At 42.3% G+C, this 26,792-nt stretch overlaps 1 protein-coding gene across 3 annotated transcripts in view; it reads left to right on the top strand.

The window, feature by feature from the left end:
- The window catches only part of tenm2a (teneurin transmembrane protein 2a), a 254,018-nt gene that overhangs the window by 129,850 nt on the left and 97,376 nt on the right, over window positions 1–26,792 (top strand). For 2 of the 3 annotated variants that reach the window (XM_075481022.1, XM_075481021.1), the window contains exon 1: window positions 15,196–15,907. The exons of the other annotated variant lie outside the window; for it this stretch is intronic. In XM_075481022.1, the coding sequence (XP_075337137.1) occupies window positions 15,835–15,907 (73 nt within the window). In that variant the 5' untranslated portion in view covers window positions 15,196–15,834. Of the gene's footprint in view, window positions 1–15,195; window positions 15,908–26,792 lie in introns of those variants that run through there. 3 annotated transcript variants of the gene reach the window in all.

Raw genomic sequence — 26,792 nt, 5'->3', positions numbered from 1 at the left:
GGACGTTGCCCAGGCGTAGTTCTCCAGTGCCAGGATGGCCCCTCAGTCCGAAGCTCGTTTATCAACAGCTCCTCACATTATCCGCCACGATTTAAAAGGAAAAAAGTATGAAATCCAGCACCAGAACAGCATGTATTTTCCTTATGTGTGCAGTGAGGAGAAGTCAGTAGATAGCTCCTTACAGTGTTTTAATCCATATTGATTTGTGCTTCATGCTGTCTCACCGAATGGAGCGCAGCACCGCGGGGCGTCGCACAGCATGGCGGGGCACGCCACGGCGTTACCTCACGTGTCTCTACCGGCCAGTGTTTGTTTATGTGTGAACCAGAAAGAAAGAGGCAGAGTCTCAGTGTGCCATTTCATGGATGGCTTTATATTTGCATGTACAGCACACGTGGAAACTCCTTTGGAAACTCTCTGTAAGGTTAAGATTAAAAGGGTATTCCTGCTATTAATGATCACCCTTAATGACACATAGAGACCAGCTGGAGCCTGAAGCTTGTGGGCATGTTAAGCATTAAGTGGCAAATTTAGGTAATTACCTCTGATTGAACAGTTATTTCCTTCCACTGCCACTAGTGCTGTCGTGGTAAAAAAAAAAAAAAAAAAGGGGTGGATAAACCCCTTCATTCCTCAACTACCTCAATGTGGTTCTTGACAATTACAAAATGAGCCCATCGGTCTCTGTATTGATATAAAATCCAACACAACCCACAGTGAATAGGCTCCATTATAGGTCATCAAAATGATAAAACTGTCTCATGCAGGAGGAATTAGTTTAAACTGTCATGGTTTTTGTTTCATCACAATAGTGTGCATAGTGTGTATGGACACCCAGCAAAGAAATAGTCCCTGATTAAAACCGCACTGTTTAACAGAACAAAGCGGTAGCACTGATGTCAATATTTCTGTTAAAACCGTTTCTTCTCCACTCAATACTCACTTTAATAGGCTTGGCTTTGTTTAGCAGAGAGTCAAATGGGAGGAAAGAGATGAGATGAATAAATCCATATTAGAGTCTCTAACCTCTGATATTGCAAGTGCTCTTTGTTTTGCCACTTAACACTCAGAGCCCGCTAATCAGACACACATTTGACTTTGCCTTCCATCTCCATAACTGAGCATGGGGACAGGCTGGTATCTCAGCTGGTCCCAAATCTCCCTGTCTGAAGCCTTTCCATGCGTAAGCCAAGTATCGGTTGTACAGGCAGTCAGGCAGAAGCCAAGGAAACTGAGGAAGATGACATTTTTTTAATCTTTATAAGCTGACTCGGTTTTGCCTTTTTCATTGTGACTTGACTTTGCAAACACCCATGTTAGAAGTGTTTAGTCTAGCTTTACTAGATCTCTCTCCAATTTGTTAAGCTGTAAGCTTCGTCCATTTTATGCAGTGTATCTGCCCCTGTAGCTTGAATCAATAGTGCATCTCGGTCACCTTTATACGTAATCAATGGGTCAGCCTGGACTACCCCAGCCTTTGTCCCCAGTGGTTCCTTTGCAAAGTCATAACTATCTATTTTAGGGCAGACAGCAGCAAGTCACTATAATCAATACAGATGCATAGAGAGCAGGAGTCCCAAGCTGATCTTTGAGATCAGTTGCAGGGTCAATCAAAGCGTGATTAAATAGATTGGTATTAACAAGAAGACAGTGGCCTGTGTCTTTATGCACAGAATTTCAAGGATGTAAACAAGACCCAATCACATCAGCACTAACACCTAGTGTCAATGACGAAATCTGCCCAAAAAGGAATGCATCACCAAGCAAAGACACCAAAGCTGCTTTGACTTATAACAAGCAGCTGCTTTGTACCCATTTCAGAAACATTTGCAGGATTACCACACCACTAGAGTGCTGCAGTCGGTTGAAAACATATGCTATGGGATGAGGAGAGGCTGTCCAAATCCTGCTCAAAGCTTTCAGTCATTGTAATTCCATACTGGCACTCCACAATGCACAGAAACTGTATTATTTGAAACACTTGATAATACAAGTTTCCATGTATCTGCTGTAAAAGCAAATAAACACTGAAAGAACTCAATTTCTATTGGACCCTTAACTGGACAGTCAAGAATTAAAGTATCATTTTACTAACATCGGTCAGATTTGATGATATTTGCAGGTTCTGTTTTCAGCCACTTCTTATTTAACACCTCAGCAAAGGACTGTATCAGAATTATCCAACCAGATCGATATTAGTATGCCTCAGTCACCTCTGGGGATAATTATTGCAGCCCAACCCTCTGAACCTTTTAAAATGAATTGAGTAATTGTAGATTGGTAGACTGTTGTTGCCTCTCTATTTCTATCCAAAGGCAGAAGTGACATGACATTGCAAATAACAAGCCGTGTAAAACAGAAGCCACAAGACGCTGTGCAAAAAGACCGAAATTCTTTCAGTTCGGTCACATATATTTTCAGTCTGATGCAGCTTTGAGTGCTATTGTACAGTATCTTGTTGTGAGCCTTTGTCTTTATTTGAGATATTTTTGATTCCATCCACTCGTCAGTGTTGGAAACCTGAGGTGCTAAGATCACTTCAGTAACAGCATTTTCCTGTCTGTTGCCACAGGACATTTCCACTGCCTCCCTACTCTTTGCTTCTTTTTTTTTTCCTCACCGTGTTATATTCTGTTTTTTCCACAAAACTAACACACTCCCAATTGGTCCTCCGCTATTCATTCTCACAGTGTGCATGGTTGCGTGAGTTCTTGTGAGCTGTGAGGAGGCAGGAGAGCTATATCTGGCTCTATCAGAGGAAAAATGTCAGGAAGTGTGCGGAAGAAAGATCTGTCTGTCTTTGCTCAGCGGATTCACCTGATCTTTCAGCCTTTTGCTCTGCCAGTATCTCAGTGGGCTTTTTGTGTGCGGGTATGTTAGTACCTCAATCATTGTTTTTGTTTTGTTTGTGCCTGGGTTTGCAGAGACAAGCGCATCTGCAAAAAAGTGAGTGGAAGACAAGATTTAGACTTTTTCTAACAGATATTATTTTTGCCTTTCTTCTCCATCTCTCTCTTTTATCGCATTTGTTCCCCCATCTTTTTGGTATTCACACATCTGCCGGATCTTTTCTCTTTTTACCAACTAAAAGTCATCATAAAGGCATCTCTTGGCCTTCTTAGGCCAAATATAGAATGCAGAATCTTTCATTTGCTTCTTCAATTCATTTTTTTTTACATGAACTCTTTTATTTCTATTTGACTCGGAAAAAGTTGGAGTTAAATAATGAAAACAAAAGAAGCATGTTTGTCAGATCAACCATGCTTGAATGGCTGTTGGAATATTCTAGCACACACACAGGGATTTACACGATCTATACACACTTTATCACACACATACACAGAAGAAAATGTTCACATAGATACACACAGAACTACAAATACATCAGTTAACAATTAGCCCTAAGTATACTTGACTCTATATGTTAAGGACCCATCCAAAGATTGATGGTGTGGGATGAGAGGTATAAAAAGTGAGAGATTACTCACCCTTCCTAATACACCCACGCGCACACACACATCCGTACTCACCTATTTCCCTCATCTCTCACCGTGCCTCTTACATGGGATTCAAAACAAAATCCTTTTTTGCCTTTTCATGCCCACACATTTACTCTGCAACACAGCAAGATGCACATTATGGGTCTAAGTAGCTCTGTAGCAATGTCACATAGCCAAGTCCCATCCTAATCAGGCCACTTACACACACGCAAACCCAAACGCACACACTTTGTGGAGGCCATGTGTTGGGACGGTGATAGAGGGTTGGCAGTTGGCAGACAGACAGCAGACGCTGTTCTTCGACATCAAACGTCTCAGAGCAGAATCTCACTTTCATGCCTACTCACTCCCTCTCTGTCACACACACACGATCACGCACAGACCGACACACATTTTCCTCTGATCTTGCTGCCAAAACTCAAAGACTCGGAAGGACTAACGCACACACGAGCAAGCACGTACACACCGGCATATAACAGACCGTTATAAAGTCTTGAATTAAAATTTCGTCAGCCACTGGTGAAACCAGCTCCATGAGAGGTGAGTACGAGTTACCTGTGTGGCTGGAAAATTATAACAAATATATTTCCTCTTTAACTCTCAATCCAGTCAAACATCATGATCTCATCTTTAGCCACAGATATGCTCACAGAAGTTTAAATCATACAGTCACTGAGCACAGTTGTACTCCTAATATGCCATATCCATGTCCTGGCGCTTTGTCAGGACCCTCTAGCTTTAAAGTGTCATGCAATTAGCCTCTGGCATGTTTTAGCAACATTTAGAGTAAGTATTATAAAAGGGTTTACATAAACCATGATTTTTTTTCCCTGAGTTTATTGTGCCTAAACCCTAAATAAGACGTTTTGAAGACTAAACTGAACCAAAGTGGAGACAAGAACTGCAGTGTAGAAGTGAGATCAGATGAGAAAAACAATAGTTCACATGGAGGGGGGTTGGGTCAAACCTGGGTCACCAAAATGTGGGTTTGGTTGGATTTAGGCAATGACAAACTGCTTAGCCACCAATACTGCTTGGTTAGAATTAGGAAAATATGTGTGATTTGTCTTTCTCAATGTTTCCTGAACAATGATATTATAGCTTGTGATCCTCTCACAGTTCCGCTTTGGGTGGGACTTGTCCCAACCAAAAAGACACATTCAGGAAATGAGCTACAATGTTACTCAAGAGAACATACAATACTGTTATAAGTCTTGAGCCACCCTTTATATTTGTATTAATTTCCTAGAAAACAGGAAATAGGTGCAATGATATACTGGAGTGTGAAACAATACTGGTTCATCCCTTGAATGTGGTGCCTTGTTTGAACAATTCATTGGTCATTGTTAAATGGCTTCACAAACAAACAAGCAAATAATATTAAAAATATTCCTCTACAAATGGTCAGGTACAATGTCTAGACTGTAAGTGACAAAGCTGACAATGTCCAGAGAATATAGAATTTTAAAAACCTTCACAAAGTCTGGAGAAATATAGCTCGAGATCACTTTGAAAGATTACAAGGTCAGGGTCCTTAGAAGCAAAATATGAAGACAAATCCAGTATGTGGTAGTTTCACAATCCAGGCATCAAAATGGTGACATTTATTAAAGGCAATTGTTTTGTGTAGCTTCATGTCACATGATGGAAACTGCTGTATAAAACTAGGCCGTTACAATGTTTATTTGCCTAACCATAACCATGTATGTTTTAACATGTGAACCTAACCATATACAATCTATGTAAGCATATATATGTCTAATCCCTAACCATGACCATTAGTGGGTGAAATCAAAGTAGGTAAAAGTAAGTCATTGTGGAAGCAGAAAAGCAAATTTTGAGACATTGTGAGAATCAGTGAGACTACGTTGGAAACAAAATCAAGATTGTTGTAAATTTCTTGGTTAAATCTTTGCTTTGACCCACTGAATAATTCAAAAGACTCTCTTATTCATGATGGATGAATAGTAGCAGACAGTGATAGAGAGCGGATTCAACAGACAAGATGGAGAGACACTGCATAGAAATGACTGATATGATGAAAAATGATTCATTGACTCATCTTGGCCCAGCGAGAGCCGCAAACGGAGCCAAGGGTGGCAAGCGAAGGAGAAACTGGCTTCTTTTGCCTTTTGCAAAGTTTGGAGGAGGACTTGTGAAATAAATGGTGAGTGAGAGGAAGTGTGCAAACGAGTGAACAATGCATTTCTGTTCATGAGACTGACATCATCTGTATCATCATGTCTGAGAAAGCTTTTGTCACCTATACCCACAGACTTGCCCACCTTTGCGAGTTCACCGTGGGCATGTAACCACCCACAGATCCACTCTAAACAGATAAACAGACAAGCTGCCTCCACCTTGACAGAAGTCTGCCTTAAGATGCAGTATTGATTCATAGAGCAGAGGCAGTGTGTTTCTATGAGTGTGTGTGTTTGGGTGTCAAGGAATGGGCCATATTTATTCTGTCCTGTTTGTATGCTTGTATTGATGCACATGTGCATGTATTTGTAACAGGCCTCTCCTCTAGAGAAAGTTGGTCGGCCCCTCTGCCCTTCAAAGTCATTTGGAATTCATCTGCAAGCCTGACCCTGACAGCTGTTTGTTTTTCCTCTCTGGAGAGAGGAAGGGGAATGGATGGATGGCGAGGGGGGTGTGGTTAATGAGTGGGAAAGTGACAGATATTGAGGGGGACAGAAGAAGAATGGAAGTCCGACTTGGGCGAAAAGCTGGAATAAAAAAGCAGCAGAGGACTGATTCTACTCGTGCTCTTTGTGGTCTCAGTGCTGTTTAGTTTGTTGAGCATTTGAGGCACACGGAACAATAAGTGGTGCTCTGAACGGCTTCCATTAGTATCCCTCATAGACCTAGTTTGAACGTGTTGAATCTTTTCAGGAGTAAGAATACAAAGCAGAGCAAGGCAGCTGAGATAAAAAAGACGAGAAGTGTCTCCAAGCAATCCCTGGGTGTAAATATAGATTTTTCATAAAAAGAAAGTCGGTGTATTGTATTAGTGTGTCATTTGGGATCAGTTAAAAAAAAAGCCTCTGCAACTGAGTGTGATGAAGAGGAAACCCGGTGGGATGGAGAGGTTTTTTGCTTTGTCTGCACTGGGTGTAGGTGGACAAGAACAGAAACACAGAGCAGGAAAAAAGGAAGAAGAATGCTGGGATGTCTTGAAATGATAGGAGAACAGCAGCACTGAGGGGAGGAGTATAAGGACAGCAGAGTCATAGGTGAGAGGAGAGCAACAGAAAGGACAGAGAGGAAGAGGAGACTCGCGATTCGATACATAGGCAGAGAGGAGCAGTGTCAAGGGAGACATGCTCTCCTATTTTTATACTTCTCCTTCTGGGAGCCCCTACTCATTCGATGTATCCATCATAATGACAGAACCCCCCCCCCAAACTCACTTGAATTCCTCTTTTCCTCCCTCTTCCCTGCATCTCTCTATTTTTCCGCACATATCCTTGCTCAATTTTATGAAGAATTTCAAGACCTATACTTCCAACTGTATGCATTCTAGTCTCCCAGATAGAAAGTGCTCATTGACTAACAATGACTATTTTAAGGACGCAACACTCAATCTGACAATGAGCTCACTCTCACAGCACAGCTACTGTGCTCCTTTCTGAGGCTGAATCCTCCTCACAAGTTTTTGTGGTCTTTCTGATTCTGTCACAAGCAGTTCATTTGGTTATAGCTTGTATGTGTTGATCTGTGTGACTCGCTTTAGTCAGCCCAATAAGGAGCCAGCAAGGGATATATATATTTATATACTTTCTGTTTCCTAAAATCAAATCCTTGTTTCATGGAAAATACACGTTAGCTTATTTGAGTATAATGTTTGCTTATGGATGAACTTTATTGTGTGTTCTTTTGTGAAATATGGGGATACATCCAAGCTTTGTGTTTGTTTGTTTGTACTGTTCTGTTTATTTATCCATGATAGGGTTGTTGCACCTGTATTTTTTGTTGGAGTTTGATGAAATTCCTCACAGAAGGATCATAATCTTAATCATATTTTACGTGCAGAAGCGAGAAATTACAAGTGAGCCAGCGCCTGTGTTGGATAAAGCTCTCACCCGTCTCTTCTTGTGCATTTTGTCATCTCTTTTCTTTACATTCTTCCAAACACGTCCTCAGATCGCCATGTTTGGAAGGTCATTTGTCCTTATGTTAAAGCTCTCCTGTCCCCCTGCTTGTCTTATCTAAATCCTCCAAACCTTCTGAGCCCCTCATCGTCATCCAGATTTGTGATGGTCAGAGACTTGTATTTCTGCTCTTCCTTTCTATTTTTTGTAGGGTGATTTACAGTCATATATGGTACTATGCAAATACTTGATGCACTTTGCATATTTAGAATCTTTTCCATGATGGAATGCCATCAGGGAGGCATCTGCTGGCTCCGTATTTCATTCTGCATTGCATGATAATGACAACAAAATGCTCAGCCAGAGTAAACACAAAATATGTCTGGTGATAAGAAGAACAAGGAGTCTCACAACAAATGGGATGCAGCTTCTTTAAACATGATGTTAATCGATTAACAGCAGCTTTTTATCGCGTTCTTTGTGAGGTTTAGCCTTGTTGTATTTTTAGTGCTTCAGTTTTTTTGCAGCGTTATTTGTACCTCATGGCCCTGTCTGACTCCATCCATCATCGAATCCAATGTATTTTGAAAATAATGTTGAAAGTTTAGCATCAGGGGGAAAAAAGTGTCATGCTGAGCCCAAGATGAAAATATTTCACTTTGGGAAACCAGAAGTGTGTCATATATCACAGCTTGAGATAATATTTACAGCTGCAAAATTAAAAAGTTGTGTCACACATGACAGTATGACTGTCGGATTAGATTAAGGAATTTTGTTTTTTGAGCCTGTCAGCAGCGACTCCCAGGTTTTGGCACCTCCACCAGATTGCCACTCTCAGTGAAAGAAACTAAATTAATACACCCTGATAGAAAATGTTGACAGGTTCCACTCAGAAATAAGAAAAAGCAGCTGGAGATCTCAATTTCTTTGTTGAGATCAGGCAGAAGAAAAATAAACTTTCTACAAATTTGCAGCTGGGTCTAATTGAATTGCTTGGTCCACTAACTGAGAATTTCTATCAGACATGATTGTCGGAGTTGTGGTGTGGACCTCCCCTCGTGGTAAAAGGTTTTTTTTTATGGTTTAATCAGCTTTGACTGGAGGGGGGGAGGGGGGGGTTGTCAATTATGCTTGTGGTCTGAGATAAGCTGACAAACTGGTACTGTGAGCAGTTATGTGATCAAAATTTGTACAACTATAAGACTGAAATGTTATAATCACCACTCTCGGAGGATGTTCATTTAAGCTGTTTTATTTTGTAAAAAATAAATAGATGAAACAGAATTAGGTCAATAAACATACCACAGATATGACACAAAACAATGTCATTGAACAGCTGAACATTTAAAAAAAAGAAAAGAAAATTGTTGCATTTTCTGGCAAATATTTGTTTCATCTGTTTTCTATACCTGCTTTATCAAATTCATGGCCGCGATGGGCTGGAGCCTTTCCCGTTGGGCAAGAAGCAGAGTTCACCCTGGACATTCTATCACAGGGCCTCCACAGAGACTAACAACCACAGACACTCACTCCTACAGTAAATTTAGAATCACCAATTAACAATAATATGCAAACTCCACACAGAAAGGCCCCCGCCGAGATTCAAACCAGGAATATCTTTGCCGAGAGGCAACACTGCTAACCACCGCACCACCGTGCAGTCCATACATGGAATCACCATTATTACTTTGTTACACCTCCTCTGGCCTTTTATGAGAGCTTGAATTCTTGGAGTTATAGACTTCATTGATGAAATACATTATTCTTCATCAATCAAATTCTAACTCTCTTTCGGAGCAGTTGACAAACCAGCTTTGCGGGATGGAGTCTTGCTAAGGACCTTCTTTTTTCAATTTCCACCATAAATTTTCAATTGTATCGAAATCCGGACTGTTTGGTGGCCCATGTCATTGAGTTGATGAAAGCTCCTCACTCTGTGGCGAGATAATTTATCAAAAGTTACTTCATCACCATCATCATAAACCTCCTTTTGACTGATAGAAAAATGTTCCAAATGTCAATGTGCATTTACTGTAGAGGTAATGCCATCTCCCCTGGTCCATTGTGTGACTAATAAAGGACTAGCTTATCTTACTTGACAATAACCCCCTATCATCAGCTTTATTATTTCAGACAGTCATCTGTTTGTTTTACAAGAGCTTTGACATCTTCCTTGGTCAACCTGTTTCCTTTTTACAGTCTTCCCATTTTGTTTGTACTTGCCCCAGATTTTAGACACAGCCCACTGGGAACAACCAACATCTTTTGACAGACTGTTGCGTTCCAATTTCTTAACACTTTCCACTTTTTTTAACTGACGGCTCTCTTATTTTTAGCCATGTTTTCTGTCAACCAGCCTGGTGCAACTGCTTGTTAAGGTCTGCAGACACTATCCTTTAGCTGCAGACTCATTTGCATATTTAGACTTGTACGTGTATTTGTTTTAGAAATCCAAACTATCAAGTGATTCCATATATTTTTTCTCATGACTGAGTAATTTTAGCATTTTTTCCTCAACTGGGTCTTGAAAAAACCTTTGACAAAATTTTCAAAAAATTTTTCAATTTTGAGAGTTTATGTATATTTGTATGTTCAAGGGAGTAAAAGAAGTAGTCCACATGCAAGTCCACATGACCAAAACCATATGTTTATTTTGGTCCCAACATGAATATCTTTATTCAGTCTTGCTGAACATTTTACCAAACAGCCAAAATTGATTGTTGTGTTTATTTTGTTTGTACCAGTTTGCAATGTGAGGTCAGATGTATTTTGAGTTTTCGTTGTCAGGTTCATTTGTTGGTCCGTTAACTAAATAATGATTTATAATGGTGATATTCAAGGTGAAGAAAACCAGCCAGGCTGTGCTTCACTGACCCGCTCTTGAAATTGTGAGGGCATTCGAGTAATCTTCGAGTAAATCTCTGGTTTAGACACAAAGTTCCCGATGAGAGGAGCCCTGTGTAAGCAGGGTAGTTTTCCACACTTCTTGCTGTAGGGTGATAACCTTTTCTCACTTCCCTTTTATTCCACCAAATCCCTTCTTTTGGCATCTCATGAAACACCGCCCGCCCATGTGTGTCTGCAAGTCAAACAGTCAAATGAGCATGGAGATGAAAGCCATTTCATGTAGTTGTGCTTGGATGTGAGTCAGTGTGTCTGTGGCGCAGGGTTTAAATTTGAGAGGGCAAAAAAAAAATAGAGAGAGCACTCAACCTCCCTTCAGCCCCCCAAAATCCAGTGGCAATCCCCTATTTTGCTTTTTAAATCAGGTTTTACAAAAACCCTCCACTGCTTCGTCCATTCATGCATCCTCTTAAAACTCCAGATTTCAGTGATTTTAGTGGTGTACAGAATTGGTATTACTCCCACTATCAGTTGCTTGGAACATGTAGCTACTGCATACTACCATCCGTATTGTTCTTAAGATATTTTCAATACACACATTAATTCCAACTTCTAAAAATTCACCAGTACCGTGTTTGCCATACAGGGTGAATGAATTATCTCTGTTGTTGTCACATCAGTTACAACATAATGCATGAGAATTCTGCTTTGTTTTCCATTGTAGTTAAATTCACCAGTGTGGAAAGCAACCAAAGTCCCATTTGGGAGGGAAAACATCTGCTGAATGGTCACATCTCACTCTCAAAACCATTGCTGAACCAGGCCTTACCTGGTGTGTGCTTTGCCGCATGCGTGTGTGCCTTTGGCAGAGCAGAAACCCTGGCTAACCTCCTCTATGCTTCCCAATGTCCTGTCTCTGAAGAGCAATGGCCATTAAGCAGCTGTTCACTTCTAAAGCCGCAGAAAAAATGTGAGAGCTGCGAGAATGCAAATGAGTCTCTGTATGCGCCAAAAGTCCTCCGGAGGGATGGACTGTTAGGTCAGAGACACACAGGAGCTCATACAGCACAGTACAATGTGCCGGCACGAGTATCTACACCCTCGAAGTTGCACAAATGCACTCACATGCAGCTAGGTTAGAATCCCTATTATGTAGTGCAAGGATTCTCATGAGTATCAGATGATCTTGCTGTAACTACATTTCTCTTGGAATTGGAGAGCAGAGGCTTTAAAGTCTGATACATCTGATTAAACAGACTCTGGCTACAGACCTTTTCTATTGGAAAAAAAGGAAATTTTAATTTGTAATTTGGGTTACAGCTGGTGTAGTGTGTCTCTCTTACTTTGTACTTGTTTGGTACATGGGCCGTTATTTATGTGACTATAAAGTCTCGTGTTGTGCACCAAAGAAGAAGACTATTCTTAAGATACTTGCAATGTGTTCATAAAGCATCTCCTGTTTTCTCTTTTGCTTTTTTTTTTCAAGCCCAATTGTGGGGATGTGCATTAGTGGAATGCTTTTCTCTTTCTCCCCGAGACTTGATTAGGCTCAGTAGAGTCAGCTTTCTGGTAATGAGTTTATATGATGAAAGGTAAATCATTATATTTTCTTTTTAATTTCACACCCTAGTTTTATTTAAACCCATACGTACAGTAGTCATTCTCTATGGATGAAAAAAAAAAGATAAATAAAAACTCTGACTTTTGCATTTGTGGGAATGTGCGTTGCTTTCATGTGTATTGGTGCATGTGCATGCACTCCTTGTGCTCCCCGCCTAATAAGAGCTTAACCTTATTAATCACATTAGTGTGCCGGGGGTGGCACTGGCAACACTCACACAAGCTTTCACAGACACACACACTCAGACATGCACACATAGGCAGAGGCATGTCAGTCTGTCATTAGTTAATAGCTAATTAGCACAAGGTGATTAATTACTCTGGCAGGGTGTGGGGATGACAAGGGGGGGGGGGGGAGGAGGAAGGAAAAGGACCACGGAGACAGAACGGCTTCCACCATTGGGAAAAGAGCGGGAGTTTGGAAGGGTGAACTGGTGTAAAAATGGTAACCTCCTCTCACTTCCCGTAGGACGTTTCACCGCTATTGATTTCCAGAGTATGCTGGAGGGGCTATTCCTGCAAGAGCATGGGCACATGCGTGTGCACATACAATCTGCCTTTTCCTCGAGGCGTTTTGCTGGACTGTGTTTTTTTTCTGTGTCTCATGGGAATCAGCTGTAAAGGTTAACTAGTCTTTTCTTAAGCTTTCAGCCTCATGACAAATGACCGTGTTCAACCCATGGGGCACCTTACAGCACACCTTCTCCCTTACTCCCCCTTCACTGGCTATCCTGCTGCTTTTCAGTTGAGGAGGCAGGTAGAGGGAGGAGAAACAGGAATGTAGCTGGATAAAAATAAATCACATGGGTTATGTTTTTTTTTTTTGTTTATTGGGGGTTTCTTCACATAGGAAGGACAGCTGAAGTATTGGGAAATATATGAAATGACATGCTTGGACTATAAAGATTGTATTGATTGGCAGCTTGTAACTCAAACTGCCCAGGTTGCATTTTAAAAACCAGATATTAACCTAAGAGTGCAGTAAAAATAAAGAATGTAAATCTGCATAAAAGGCCTATACATAGGTTTTACTTGATCTCAGGCCATTACATGACGCTTGCTCATCTTGTCTGTGACCTTTCCAAACGCTCTCTTTCATCAATCCTCTGCTTCTCTTTACATGCTTTCCATGCAGCCTCATATCCTCCTCACTGAATTACTGTAGAATGAATGGACGCTGGTGAATCACACAGAGTGGGCGCTTCAGTGTTACCCTCATATACACACAATGTGTATAGTTATATAGACATGCCAGGTATAATGACATCGGATGGCATTGATAAATAACCTGCATGGAAACATTTTTTGTTTTATGTTCTAATATATGTGTACGTACACGTGTATATGTGCAAGCAGGCCCATGTGAGTGTGTGTATGATGGTGCATTGCAAAGTGTTGTCAAGAAAGCAATTTGTTTCTGCCTCAGATGGGTCTTTTATCATGACAAATCGACGTGAACCTCATCTAAAAATCCAGCGTCTCCTCCTGCGCTCCGTCCGGTTCTACCTAGGCCGCGCTCGCAACCGTATTATGAAGTCATGGCCACAAACAACCTCCCTCCCCCTCCTTGTTTCTGCTGTAAAATTGAGTTTCAGCACCTCCACATGCAAATATGTGTACAGAAGGAGAATACCTGCCCAGGTGTGTGCCACTCTATGCTTTCCGCATACATATAAGGGAACATGTACTCGCACAGCTCAACTGCGTATGTGCTTCTTACACAAGTAATTGTGTGACTCCTTGAGGATGATAGATGGGGTCTGAGAATGTCACGTGAAGAAATAGGGAATGAGGCTGACAGTGTTCCTCCAGAGAAGTGGCTCTGGGGTCGTCCTTTAGAGCTCCAGCCCTCCTCTCACTTCATTTCAGCAGAAACACACACCTGCATTATGTCAACTTGTGCTTTTTCTTCTGACCTGAGCTTTTTTTTTATCTGTTTGTGTTAGTGAACATGCATGCACATACTGTATCTGTTGGTCTACCTTACATGACTGTTGGCCTTTAGTTGTGTGGCATATTTGAGTCTATCATCCACATTAAATATTATATGTATATCATATAATATTAAAGACTAAAAGAAGACGCACCATCTTTCCAGAAGATGATATTACAAAGAAGCTTAAATGTTACGCAGCTTAGTTATGTTGAGATACAAAGTTTAAATGGAGTGTAGCTTTGATTAAAGTCTAAATACTGTTTGATAAGTGACTTCGGTGATGTGTCTTGAACATATTTTATGTCGATTAATGGGTTCAGTGATGTGGGATCATGCAAATATTAATATAGCATGATGAGTTGGATGACCTCAGCCTTTTGGCTGATAAGTGACAAAATGTCTGCCCTCTGCTGGGCAGTGTGAGGACCTTCACTCACCTGGTAACCTGCCACTTAAACTGGTGGCTGGAGTCTGGTGGGAGGCCAGAGAAAGACTGATGTAATTTAGAAGCTTCAACTGACAAAATTTGTCTTTGTCTACCATGGGACAAAATCATTTTGCGGGACGAAAAGAAAAAAGTATTGTTTTTCTTGTGTCATTTTATATTTTGCGAGGTAAACGTTTGATTGCATAGAGCTTGAGTAAAATGTTGTCTCTTTGCCTGCCGTGTTTTTTGTGACATTGTTCTGTTCTTATTTAGAGTCATTACGTGGATGTGAGCGCACCCATGTGAGATCTGACATATTACTGGCTTCATCGCCGCAGTGTCCTCTGCCCTCCCTCCCTGTCTCCCACTTTGCATCTTTGCTTGGCTGCCTTGTCTGTTTTCTCCCTTTAACCTTAACCTTGTCCCCCCCACCCCATCGTGCCTCATTAATTTCTTCCCCTCCAGCCCCCCATCCTCTTGTGTCTGCTATTTATCACTTAATCCTTTCCCCTCTTTTTTCCCCCCTTTGCCTTTTGATCTGCATGCTTTGTCACATTTCCATGATTCTGTCACTCTTTCGCTCTCGAGCGCTTGTGAGCTCCATCGTGTGTTCCCGCCCTCATTGCCACCTCCTCCTCCTCCTTTCCACCACTACGCTCTTCCACTGTCTCACCCATACCCCCTTTTTCTCTCTCCTCTGGCTCATTCGTTAGCTCCCGCCGTCATCCTTCCCCTCCATCTCGGTGGTGCGACGCTGATGGGAGGGAGAGGGAGAGAGAGCGGGTGTGTGTGCCTGTGTTGAGTCTGCTCTCAGTCTCAGCTGTGGGCAGATGGAGGATGGAGCCACAGCCACATCTCTCCTTGTCTTCTGCTCTGCCTGTCACAGGCTGAAAGGTACTCTTGGTGTTCTCTCATCCATCTGTTCCCCTGCGCCTGAGCTGGCCCTGATTTGTGACAGATCGAGTAACAAAAAGGACTGAGGACTGAAAACAAGGGGGTGACTAAAAGACCTGCAATCTCCTGGAAAAGGAGCACCGGGCATTGCGCTCATCTTTCTCCTCCCTATTGTGTTCTGGTGTGTGCTGTTCATCTCTGCAGTGCAACAGTCACACGTGTGCTGGTGCGCCGATCCACACTGCCCGAGTGTGTGTCTTTCCTCCTGCGCGGTGCTCCGGCACTCAGCTAGCGGACTGTGCCTCACAGAGCTCACTGAAAACAGACAGTGAGCGGACAAGCAAGACAAACAAGAGTGAAGACAAACAACAGCAAGGGAGATAGAAGCAACAAAGAGGACTTTGACAAGGAGGAGAAAACAGGGCTCAAAAGATTGAGAATCAAGAAAAGAGGACTCTCACGGGAGCAGAACGGAGTGGAGTGTGGAGGAGAGGAGATAAGGGTAGAGGGTCCATCACAATGAGCGACAAGTACGGAGCAATGCATCACGCAGGCAACACTGGAAGAACCAAGACCCTCTCGCATGAGACAGGTAAGACCCTCGGACACTTCTATGTCGCTCCGATGGTCAGATGTCATTGCTGTACATCTTCTTTATACGTAGGTGAAAGAATGAGAACCACACTGGAACTTGACTGAAGCCAAACCCTTGTGCAGCGGATGGACAGACTTGTGGATCCTGAATTATTTCTCTGTGTTTTATTCTTAACTTGTAAATTTTGCATTTTAGTGCCTAGCTGTAATGTAGGTTACATGCACATATGATGGTGTGTATATGGGTATGGGTATGCGTGCGTGTGTGTGTGCATGAGAATGTGTGTGCACGGTGAATGTAGCTAGTGATCAAACGGCATAAATCTGAATAGAACGCAGCTTTGATGTGCCCTTGAAGTTATGATTGGCATCCGCGATAGCCAGTGCGTGCTCTTTGTATATGAACCTGAGTGAGTGTGTTTGCTGTTTTTTGGTTTTTGTTTTTTTAGGGGAGGGGGTCTATTCTTTTGGTCATCGATTTCAAGTTGGGATGGATGTAAGTGCATTTTCTTTGTCTGTCAGCTCTCGGCTCTCTGGTGACCACGATCCAATTTACAATGATTGTAGCGATTGACAGGCAGATGAAGAAATGGATGGGACACGCTTTGCCACTGTTCCACATCAATACCTCAGTTTTTCACATGTGTGTTCCTCAATATTTACAAGGTTATTTCTTGGTATTTGACTTTCTAATTTCATGCTGATTAATTGATTGAATATTCAGATGAGATGTGGATTTCGTTTAAAAAATCAATGTGTTGAGATGTGTGAATGTGCAGCTTATTTAAGAACAGCAGGGCTCATATTTTGCATAACTGGGTTGTTTTACGAAACAATCTGACCTGCTTGGAAAAGGCTGCGTGTGTCCTCAGTATATCTGCGCTTCTGCACCCATGTGTGTATTTGTGTTTGTGTGTGAGTCATATATTAGTTGTTTGATTGCTTTGTGGGTGTGAGGGGATTGCTAGCACTCGACAAGCTAATCAAACAGTTCCCACAGACAATCACAACGTGTCACACACCCCTCTCAGCAGCTCTGACACATCTGCCTCCTATCTGAGCAAACATTGTGAATTTACTAAGCTAGGAAAGCAGAGAGTGGTTTTTTTTAAGAGAAAGACAACATTGTCTAAGGAAATCCACTTATTTGATGAGCTCACACACACAAACTCCCTGAACCACCCGCATGAACACAAAAACACACACACACACACACACACACACATCTGTTACAGGGATCGGGCCCAGCGGTGGATAAATGTGCCTTTCTGATTGCTGCCACAGACAGGACGTGATTGGCATGGCAGACTGGGAAATTAGCTATGGTTTCCATGGTGACTAATTAGGAGGGTCCTGACTGGTGGGCTTATGAAGACAGATGACAGATCAGTGGTTCACTTCCTGCTTTACGAATCGGGTGGTCCCATTGGCTCGCTGGACCCCCCACCATCTGAGACAGGCAGGCTCTCTGCAGGCTACCTCACACGTCTTCAGCTCACACACTGTCTCTAGATTTGCAGAAAATGAAATGTTATCCCAAACCAGCACCAATTTGAGTCTTTGAGTTTTAATCTGTTTTCTGAAGCAGTGGAGTATGAATTTAGGAAAACGAGCACATCTGAGTTTACAGCAGAGTAGCAGCATGTTGTTCTTTGGCTCGGCCGGAATGAAAGTAGTCTAATATTTCCTCACCACTTGGCCACTGCTTCACGCAGTAAACCCCACGTCTGTCGCCGTAGGCTAAACCCACTGTTGCCTTATGCATATTTAGAGAATCATTCTGAAAACACGTCTTTTATGTGATTGTAAAGTCAGAGGTGCGCACTCACACGCACACTCCCTCACGTCGATGATGTAGCTGCAGGGCATGTGAGAGAGAAATAGGTGTGATTGGGTCCATCTGTGGCGGAAAAAGGGAGACAGAGAGAGCTCCATCTGTGGACACCTGCCCTTCCTCCAGGCTACTGTCCCATCTCTTCTGAACTGCCAGTGAGATCTGTGCTTGCACAGGTGCAAGTGCATCTGCGTGTTTTTCACAAATCCGGACACGGTCTGTGTGTTTCTGAACATTATTGTGAAGAATTTCACACTGCTTCAAGCTGATTTGAGGCAAATTCACACACACTGAGAACCAAAAAAGTTAAAATGTGTAAACGTAGATTATTTTGGTTTTGACATTTCTTACCTGCTGTTAAGTCTAAAACGTCGGCAAGTTGTGTTTCTTCTGATCCAGCTGTTTTTTAACGCAGGCCATTTGGCATGTCAAAGTGGGGGAAAAAAACAAGTGTAATAAGTTTATTTGTGTATGGTGCTGCCAGGTTTGTTTTCTGAAATGGCTTACTGGGTCAACGTTAAGATTATGAGCTGCTTTTGTGCTTTTCTTGCTGTAAATAGTCCAATAAATGGCACGATTAAGGTGTCATTTTTAAGTTCTAAAAAAATAGAAAAAGAACAATCCGCCCAAGGGTGCACACAGGATTTATTTTTCTTCGTTTTTCAACTTACAGCCTACACTTCTACCATTAAGTGATGCTCACTGTACCATAAATAATTTATGCTCATGAAGACAAGCAATTCAGTGTGCAACACAATGTTGGACACTGAAATTTTGTGATAACAGGTAGAAGGAGAGTGTGCCTACAGCTGTCTGCCTTGCCTCTCGGCCTTTCCCTCAGTCAGGCACCAGCTCCACCTAATGGCCTCTAAAAGTACTGAGGCACGCACGCATGCACACACACACACACACACACTCAATCACATTCAGACAGACTGACATGCCCATTCGAGCTTTGATTAAAATGGCTGGAGCGCAATTTCGTTTGACCAAGACGAGACGGGGTAGTTAAAAAGCCGCTGAGATAATGGCTGTGTTTTTTTATTTTATTTTCCCTTTTTTTTTACCCTTATTTTTGGGTCAGACGCTACTTATTGGAGCGCAGCACCTCCATCCACACAGGGAGCATGGCAGAGAGAAGAGGACACAAAAGGAGAGGTGATTGGAAAAGGCACAGAGAGGGAGGGAGAAAAAAGAGAAAAGCGATTGAAGAAGACGTGCGTGTCACGGCTAAACAAATAAGCATGTGTGAGAACAGATGGTAATAAAGTTCTCTGTTACAAGACTAGTGGCTTGTACACACACTCATTCACACACACACACACACACACACACACACACACACACACGGGCTGACACACATAAGCACAGCTTGATTATGCAGAGTATTGGGCCGTGAGTCATTAAGACTTTGCCTCAGTGAAGCTGACTCAAAAGTGAGCAACGACAGTCATCTACAAAGACCGGTCACTAGCAGTCATCTCTCTTTCTCCTCTCCCTGTCTGTCCATCTGTCCCCGTCTGTCCTGCTCCATCTTTGTCTTTGTTTCCACTTATTTCTAACTCCTACATCCTGCTTCGCCCCACTGACTCTCCGTCTTTCGAGGCCTCTCTTTGCCCCCATCCTGCTTTAGGAAGATGAGTTTTTCTCTGCTTTTAGCTTTCCATTCTGGCATCTGTTAGCCAAAATGTGTGCACGAGTAAGTGTGTGTTGATGTGTGAGGGTGTTGTGTCCTCAATCACAGTGAAAGCATTTGTTTCCCTCAGCCGGGGGAGATAGATTATGTATTTCACTCCTTTTCCTCACATTGGCTTTTTTTTCCTCTCCTTCCACCACGCGGTTTGTCCTCCCCACTCAAGGTCGGTCGGAAGATTGCTTTCAGCCCCCTGTGTCCTTCCCAACGCACCATGTTATATTGTGCGAACGGCCGTCAGTGCCTGGTGTGCAATTCGTTTGTGCATGTTTGAAATCGCAGAACATGGGGGCTGTGTTTTGTATGGTTCAATCTGTCCCGTCTCTCATCAGGTAAGCACTTATGTGTTTGTGCTGGCTGATGGAAAAGCAGTCAGCTGGCTCAATCTCAGTCTGCAGGTACGTTCCGAAGAAAAGGAAAATGGAAAAGGAAAAGAAATTGTTAAGATTAGAAAGCGGATATTGAAATCCTTGAGTGTTTTTGTGTTGAATATTTTTTTAAAGTAAAGTGTCTCAAAGCTTTTCCTCACATAGGCATTTTCCTATGTGAATATTTAACTAATTTATTGATTTCTAGAGTGAGTATGTGCATCTGCACTAGAGTGCGTGGCTGGTTTTTGTATGGACGGTTGGAGGTATTAATTTTCACAGTGGTGATTTGGGTGAGTAAAGGGCTGGCAAGCTTGCTGGTGTTCTCAGCATGCATTTTGAGCGTGTGTGCATATGTGTACGAGAGTATGTGTGTGTGTCTGATCAGCGAGCTGGCTGCATTTAGGCTTCACTACGCTGGCTGCTCATCCATGTGTACCATCTGCATGTGGCGCTGCCATGTGTGTCACCTGTACCCCAACACATCCCACTCCTCTCATATCTCTTACCATCCCTCCATCCACACCTGACACTGTCTTTTTGTCCTCTTATCTCTGGCTCCTTTGCTTTCATTTAAAAAGCCAATTTATAAGAAGAGAGTGAAAACAAAAGCTGACGTTGCTGTTAATTTAAAACCTTTCACTTACTTTGCGCTGCATATTAATATAGAAGAGTAATATCTACATGTAGTTATTCATCATCCCTTTTCACCTTTTAATTTTCCTTTAAGAAAGAAACCATCATATCCTTAATCAGTGCAGCTTTGTAGGATGCAGCGTTGGGCCATTTGTTAGCTATGCAACACCAACACTCTAAGTGATCGAACCACACCAAAGTTAACTATGAGACAGATGAAAGTGTCACAATTACAGTCTGGCTGAAGTGAAAAATCGATCCCTGAAATTCTTCTGGAAAGGGGTTTAAGTCGTAGGGATGCAATCGCTCATCTGCAATGCCACATTGTACCTTCTGGTGCGGCAATGACAGCCATGACTCATTGACTCATCACGTAGCTGTTTGTAAACTCAGAATCCAACTAACAGTTCCCTGTTTCATTCTTCATCTTATCTAATGTTTCCAATTCCTCTGCTATCTCGGCCTCTGCGCTGCTACCACCTCCCATCCATGTATCCCTCGCCGCACCTCCTTCATCTTTAATATCCTTCTCCCCAAAGCACTGACTCCAGCTCCCTGAACTCTTCACCTCTTCTTTTGTTCTCTCCCCCACATCCCTTTCTCCCTCGCACGTCTGTTATTAACATAAAAAGGGAGAGAGACTACCTTTCCTCAAAGCCTAGACTGTGAGTCACTCCGCCCTGCCAGCTTCTGGCTGCTTTCCTGGCTGTCACGGAGCGACAGATGTGAAACCGATTTTAAGGGACCGGGCGAGGACAATGGTGCACGCGTTCGAGAGTTGCATTCAGCGGGTTCAAAGAGTTGTGCCTCTGCAGAAGACAGCCGGTTCTGTTTTCTGCAGCAAAAATGGGTCACATGCAGGATTGTTTCACAAGCGCAGAAAGGGAGTTGTTTCTGTGAAGATATAATGGAAATGAGGCCACTCTTAAGAGTGTAGGAGGTGCCCTCATGCAATTCTGTAATTGCTTCTGTTGTGCCAGGGCATACCTTATAGAAGTGAATCCCCACAAAGTGTTTTTTTCACACAGCTGCCAGAAGGTGTGTGGAAAAGCCTAATGCATAAATGGCAATGGGGTAAGTACAAAATAAAGTTGGAACACTCTTTCTTACGGTGCTGCTGTCACATTCGTTTTTTAAGAAAAATGTTATCGATTGCGTGTGCCTTAAATCACACGAAGGACTTCAAGCTTGTCTTCATGCAGAGAGAAACGTATTGAAGAGTTTTATTACTTCTGAATTACTTTGATGAACACAGTAAAACGGCTCATCCGAAAAAGATACATTAACCGTCCATCAATTTTGTGAGGTGGATGACTCGTTCAGCTAAAATGTTTTGTCACTTTTCACTCAATTAAATCAAGATAATGTTCTCACATCCGCGAGGAGACGATTAAATGGAGAAACATCACAGCTTCCCTTTCGGCATTCAGTCACAGCATAGGTCTATTTACAGCTCAGGAGGGATTTGCTCACGAGATATGCAGAATTTTTTTACTTTAAACTGAAGACTTTGTAGTCTTTAAAAAGGCTTGGAAAGTTTCTGTGTTTGTGCTACAAGAAAGGAGCTATCGCAATTTTAGAGCTCAGAATAAATCCTATAGATGCGTTGCATTTTTTTTCCATAGCTAGTATACAGTTTTTATTCATAAACAGACACAGCTGTCTCCAGCTGCCGTTCTGAACCGTACTGTTTTGAAGAGACAAGGTTATGCAACCTTGCCATAAGCATGATGACAAAGTGAAACTCAGCCTATGCATGTGTGTTTGTGTGTGTGTGTGTGTGTGTGTGTGTTGCTAATGACCAGTGCTTAAGGGGGAGATGAGGGGAGATGGGCCATGCAGCAGGGCTGAAGGGGCAGTGAAATGATCCCATCCATCATTCTCGATCACCTGAACTGTGTCCCACAGCACCTTCATCTCTATATATGTATGCCTCATACTGACACACATGGTGAGGCTCAACTCTTGTCTGTCAAACCATTGTCTGTGTATGTTTGAGCTTCAGAATGACGCTGCAGTGACGGAGCTGGCCATACACCAGCTATTGCACGATTCCATTAGCATTGCGAAGGCTGGCCGTAGATTGCTATTGATTGAGCGTGGCTTCTATTCATTGGCTCTTCAGCAAGGAGTGCGCATACATTTGCGCTGAGTAGGATTGGAGTATGTGAAACCATACTGACACTTGCATGTTGAGGATGTCAGATTTTTTGTGTTTGAATGTAATTTTATTGTATTTTTATTATCAAACTATTCAAGTGAAGCGCTTGTTGCTTGGGGGATATGGAGAGAAAGCCTCAGTGATTTGACTTGTGATTCATTGTTAGACAGGCCTGTTCATTGTGTGTGTGGTTGTTGGCTTTGACGGGGACTTGAGGAGGCTGAGCCAGTCGATGGCTGAGCTTTGGATTTTAAACAAATCAATGCCAAGTGACTGGACCCCGGAGCCTCTTCTTAATGAGATCCACTGCACTGAGATCTCCATACTCTCGCCGTCTCCACTTCGCTCTGTCTGTCCATATCTCGCCCAATGATCTGTCATTATTTCTCACACTGATTTTATTGTCTCTCGCTCTCATTTCTCTCACCTTTTGCCCTTTGCCCACAGGCTGCATCTGCACACACACAGAGACCTCAGACTGAATTTTCATACATCTCCGTTTTATATTCTCACGTTCTCAGACAGTCCAATTTCAGACCCTCCAGTGGCAGAAACTTTTCCCTTTCAATTTGGAAGTGCTGCAGCAGTGAAAACTGTCACAGTAGGTCTCCATTTTAGAAAAAATAAAATCAAAAGTCTAAAAAGACCAACGAGGCTTGCCGCATGTACAGTATTATTGCGAATATATACTTTTTTTTCTGGAAAATGTGCTATACATCCAGGTGTATGTGGGTCATCCAAAAACTACATCAGTTATTTAGCAAGGTGTGCACGCACATTAGTGAGCAAATATGTGTGTGTGTGTGCGTGTGTGTGTGCGTGAACACATGGAGGGGATTAACGATGTAATGCAGGATTATCCACAAACCAGACATCCCATTTCTTCTGGAGGTAGAGATGGAGTCACTGAGAGCTTTCTATGAAGCTGATGGATGGATGGATGGCTGCATGGATTGATGGATGGATGGAGAATATATTTAAAGAGAGAAGGAAAAAACAAGTGTAATTACCCTCAAAATACATTTTTTTAAAATATGTAAAAAGACTCTGCATGCATGAAATGATTGAAAATGAAGAATTAATTATACATTTGCACTAAAGATATTGGAAATAGACAAACAGTCACAGAGGCTTACGCTTAATATCTTTTGTAATTCTTTCCACAAGCACATAGTAACTCCTCGGTGTCTCGAGGAAGAGAAAACAAGCTAGCTCCAGATGATCTAAGTGCTCACATCGTTTCATACCACACATGCAAGTCAGCAATGTATCTTGGGAAGAAGTCATTTAATCATTTATAAACAAGGCCCACTATGACTCACTAAAAGCTAGTGCAGTGTCTGGAGAGCGTGTGTAGAGGTGTGTGTATGAGAAAGAGAGGGCAGGATTGAGGAAGGGGACAGGGGAGTGGAGGATAATGGTTTTGTACTTCCCAGGTGAAACACAAAATATCAAATTTTCTGAACCAGTAATAGGAGCAAATCATTCCTCCACCTCTTGTATTTGTGTTTCTGTGTCAGCAGATCTGCCTCTGCCCTTTTTGTCAGAGCTCTTAACATTGTTAACTGCACAAATCACTGTTACTGAACATAACGGCACACATTCAAATATAATGAGACTTGAGTCATTGCCATTGCTCTGTTCAAAGTGGTTTTTATTTAGTGCGGCATGCCCAAGGTCCCCACTGTCTTTGCTCGTCAACAATTGCCAAGTATTAAATAAAACATGAGACATAAGAGCAATGTGAGCAAAGGAACCCATGCTCCCCATTTAGAGCCCGCACAAGGTGATGGAGGAGATCTTACACATGTGCGGGCACACACACGCACACCAAGCATTCGGGGGACACAGGGTCTGGATTTGTTGCTTTTCATAATTGTTTTGGTCTAATCCTGGTTTTAATATGTCTCTCACAGCAGGCACGCCTTCACGCTTAATACTGTAGACACTGTGGATTTGTTTAATTATGTCTGTGTGTGAATGTTTCTGTGCGAGTGTCACATGCGTTTAAGAAAAACATGTTTGAATTTACCACCTCCACTTCTGATGGCAAATTGTTATAGAATCTGAGTTTGTGTAATTGAAAGGATTTGAACAATCCATAGGAGCAGGTGACAGCAAAAAGATGCAGAGACACAAAGGGCATCTATACTTGTGGACACAATACTCACACATGGGGGGTTGAAAAGACACATACGCATCTAGCAAGTGAACCCTTGGCAGTGCTTCTCCAGTCTGTTTGAAGTAGTGTCTCACAGGAGGCTATAGGACTGTGGCAGTGTGGTGTTTCACCCTCTCAAACACACACTGGCTCGCAGGGAAAGAGGGATTGCAGCAAGAAAAGACAAGCAGAAGAGAAAGTCAGAGGAATGCCCCTCCTCAAGCACACTTCAGTTCGCCTCATGCTTACCTCAGGGTCTCTAGCTGCTCTTTCTGCAGACATAGACGGGGAGCGCTCAGTGAGCAGGTTGAGGTTGTTTCCAACCACAATTTTTTTTCTTGCCTTTCCCTCCGTGTCAATGTGCTCATATCACGCTCTATCATTCTCAAGCTGATTGGCTGAGATTGAAACACTGCACTGGGTACACAGCAGTGATTACCCAGTCCTGCAGCAACTTTAGAGACGAGGTGTGGTGCTTTATTTTTGTTGCAGTCTAAATTAGTATAGCTGGCCATATGGAGATGACTTAGGCCTCCGTTGCTTTGCACACAAACCAAAATTTCCTGATAAAAGCAACCCCTCCTGATAATCTTTGAACGTAGCAAGGGCTGTCAAACGTTTCCCCACCAACTGCATCCCTCGCTGCAGAAAATGCTTGTTATATATATATGAATGCTCTACGCCACGTTTCATAAGCGGCCTTCCTCTGCTAGAAATATGAGTTTGATCTACTTTGGATGGAAGCCATCAATCAGTGTAGAGCAGAATCGCTTGACAAATAGTCAGACTCTGACATGTCATAGAGAATAGAGAAGTATTTGTGACCAAACTATTACGATCAACCGAAATGATTTTGCCAGACTGAATGTGACTTTGATATTCCATTCGCTTTGCTTCTGAAACAGGTGCAATCTTAAGGTTAGAATCGCTCCTCCGTTTCTCTTACGTTAGCTGTGGTATCTGATCTGTGCTGTACAAATTCAAAGCACCTCTTGACAATTCTAGGGCCTGTAACCTTAACTTTCCCCCAAAACTAGCAGTGCAAGCACATACGGCGTGGAATAAATAAAGTGGGAAATCAAAATATGTCGCTAGAGTGATGGCCCATAGAAACCTGTCAGAGGTCAGTTTATTTTTCAAGTGAGACTTGAAAAACAGCTCATTTGAATTTTTCTGGGTTTTTTTTTCGTCAGCCGGCAGCCAGCCCACAAATGCCTCATGTTTTCTTAAAAACAATAGATACATGCACACACACATCAAAAGATTACAAATGCACAAAACAATCCCACTTAACGACAGTCTTGCAATGCTGCCAATTTGCAAAGCTATTATTTTGTTCCTTGTTCTGATGTCTTTGGCTCCTGTTTTCCAAGCAGTCCCTGTAAACCCTGTTATTTTCTTGTGCGTTCTGTATAAGAGCAGGTTTGTGGACAAGATGCTGCATCCAGCCATATCTCTTATTTTTCTATAAGCCCTCTCCCCCTTACTCATTTCTCCAGATCTCCCTGTGGTACAGCAACAAAAAGAACTAATGCAAAAGAAATGTACCTACGCACAGGCACAGATGGAGAGACAGAGAGAGGGAGAGGACAAGGGGTGTAGAGGCAAAAGAAAGAAGGAAAGTGCCATGTAGAAACAGAAGGATAGAAGCAGGAGGAGAGGCACAATCTTGTATGGCAGAGCGGAGAGGAGAGTAAAAAGCTCTCAGCAATGTTGCCAGTGTAACACCCTTGTTCCATGTGTTTCCACGGCTTCTAGTCCAAGTTCTAAAGTAGTAGACTGTGTCAATAGTTCTACCATATACACAAATTTACATGCATAATTGTCCGTTATGGTCTGTTTACTGATGTATAAATTATCATTGGGAGCTTCTCAACCCAAAAGGTGTAAGATATTCAATAAATGTACTCGTATTTATTCATTGATAAATAAAGATAAAAAACAGTTGAGCATGAAGGCTTATTAGAGAATGGAAAGATTTCTCAAGGTTCCCACACCGATACTGTCTCTTTCTGCACAAATATAACTTT

Source organism: Odontesthes bonariensis, chromosome 13 (genome assembly GCF_027942865.1).
Source record: "Odontesthes bonariensis isolate fOdoBon6 chromosome 13, fOdoBon6.hap1, whole genome shotgun sequence".
In the NCBI taxonomy this organism is placed as follows: Eukaryota; Metazoa; Chordata; class Actinopteri; order Atheriniformes; family Atherinopsidae; genus Odontesthes; species Odontesthes bonariensis.
Note: the sequence above shows the minus strand (reverse complement) of the source record. Positions and strands in the feature narration are given on the sequence as shown.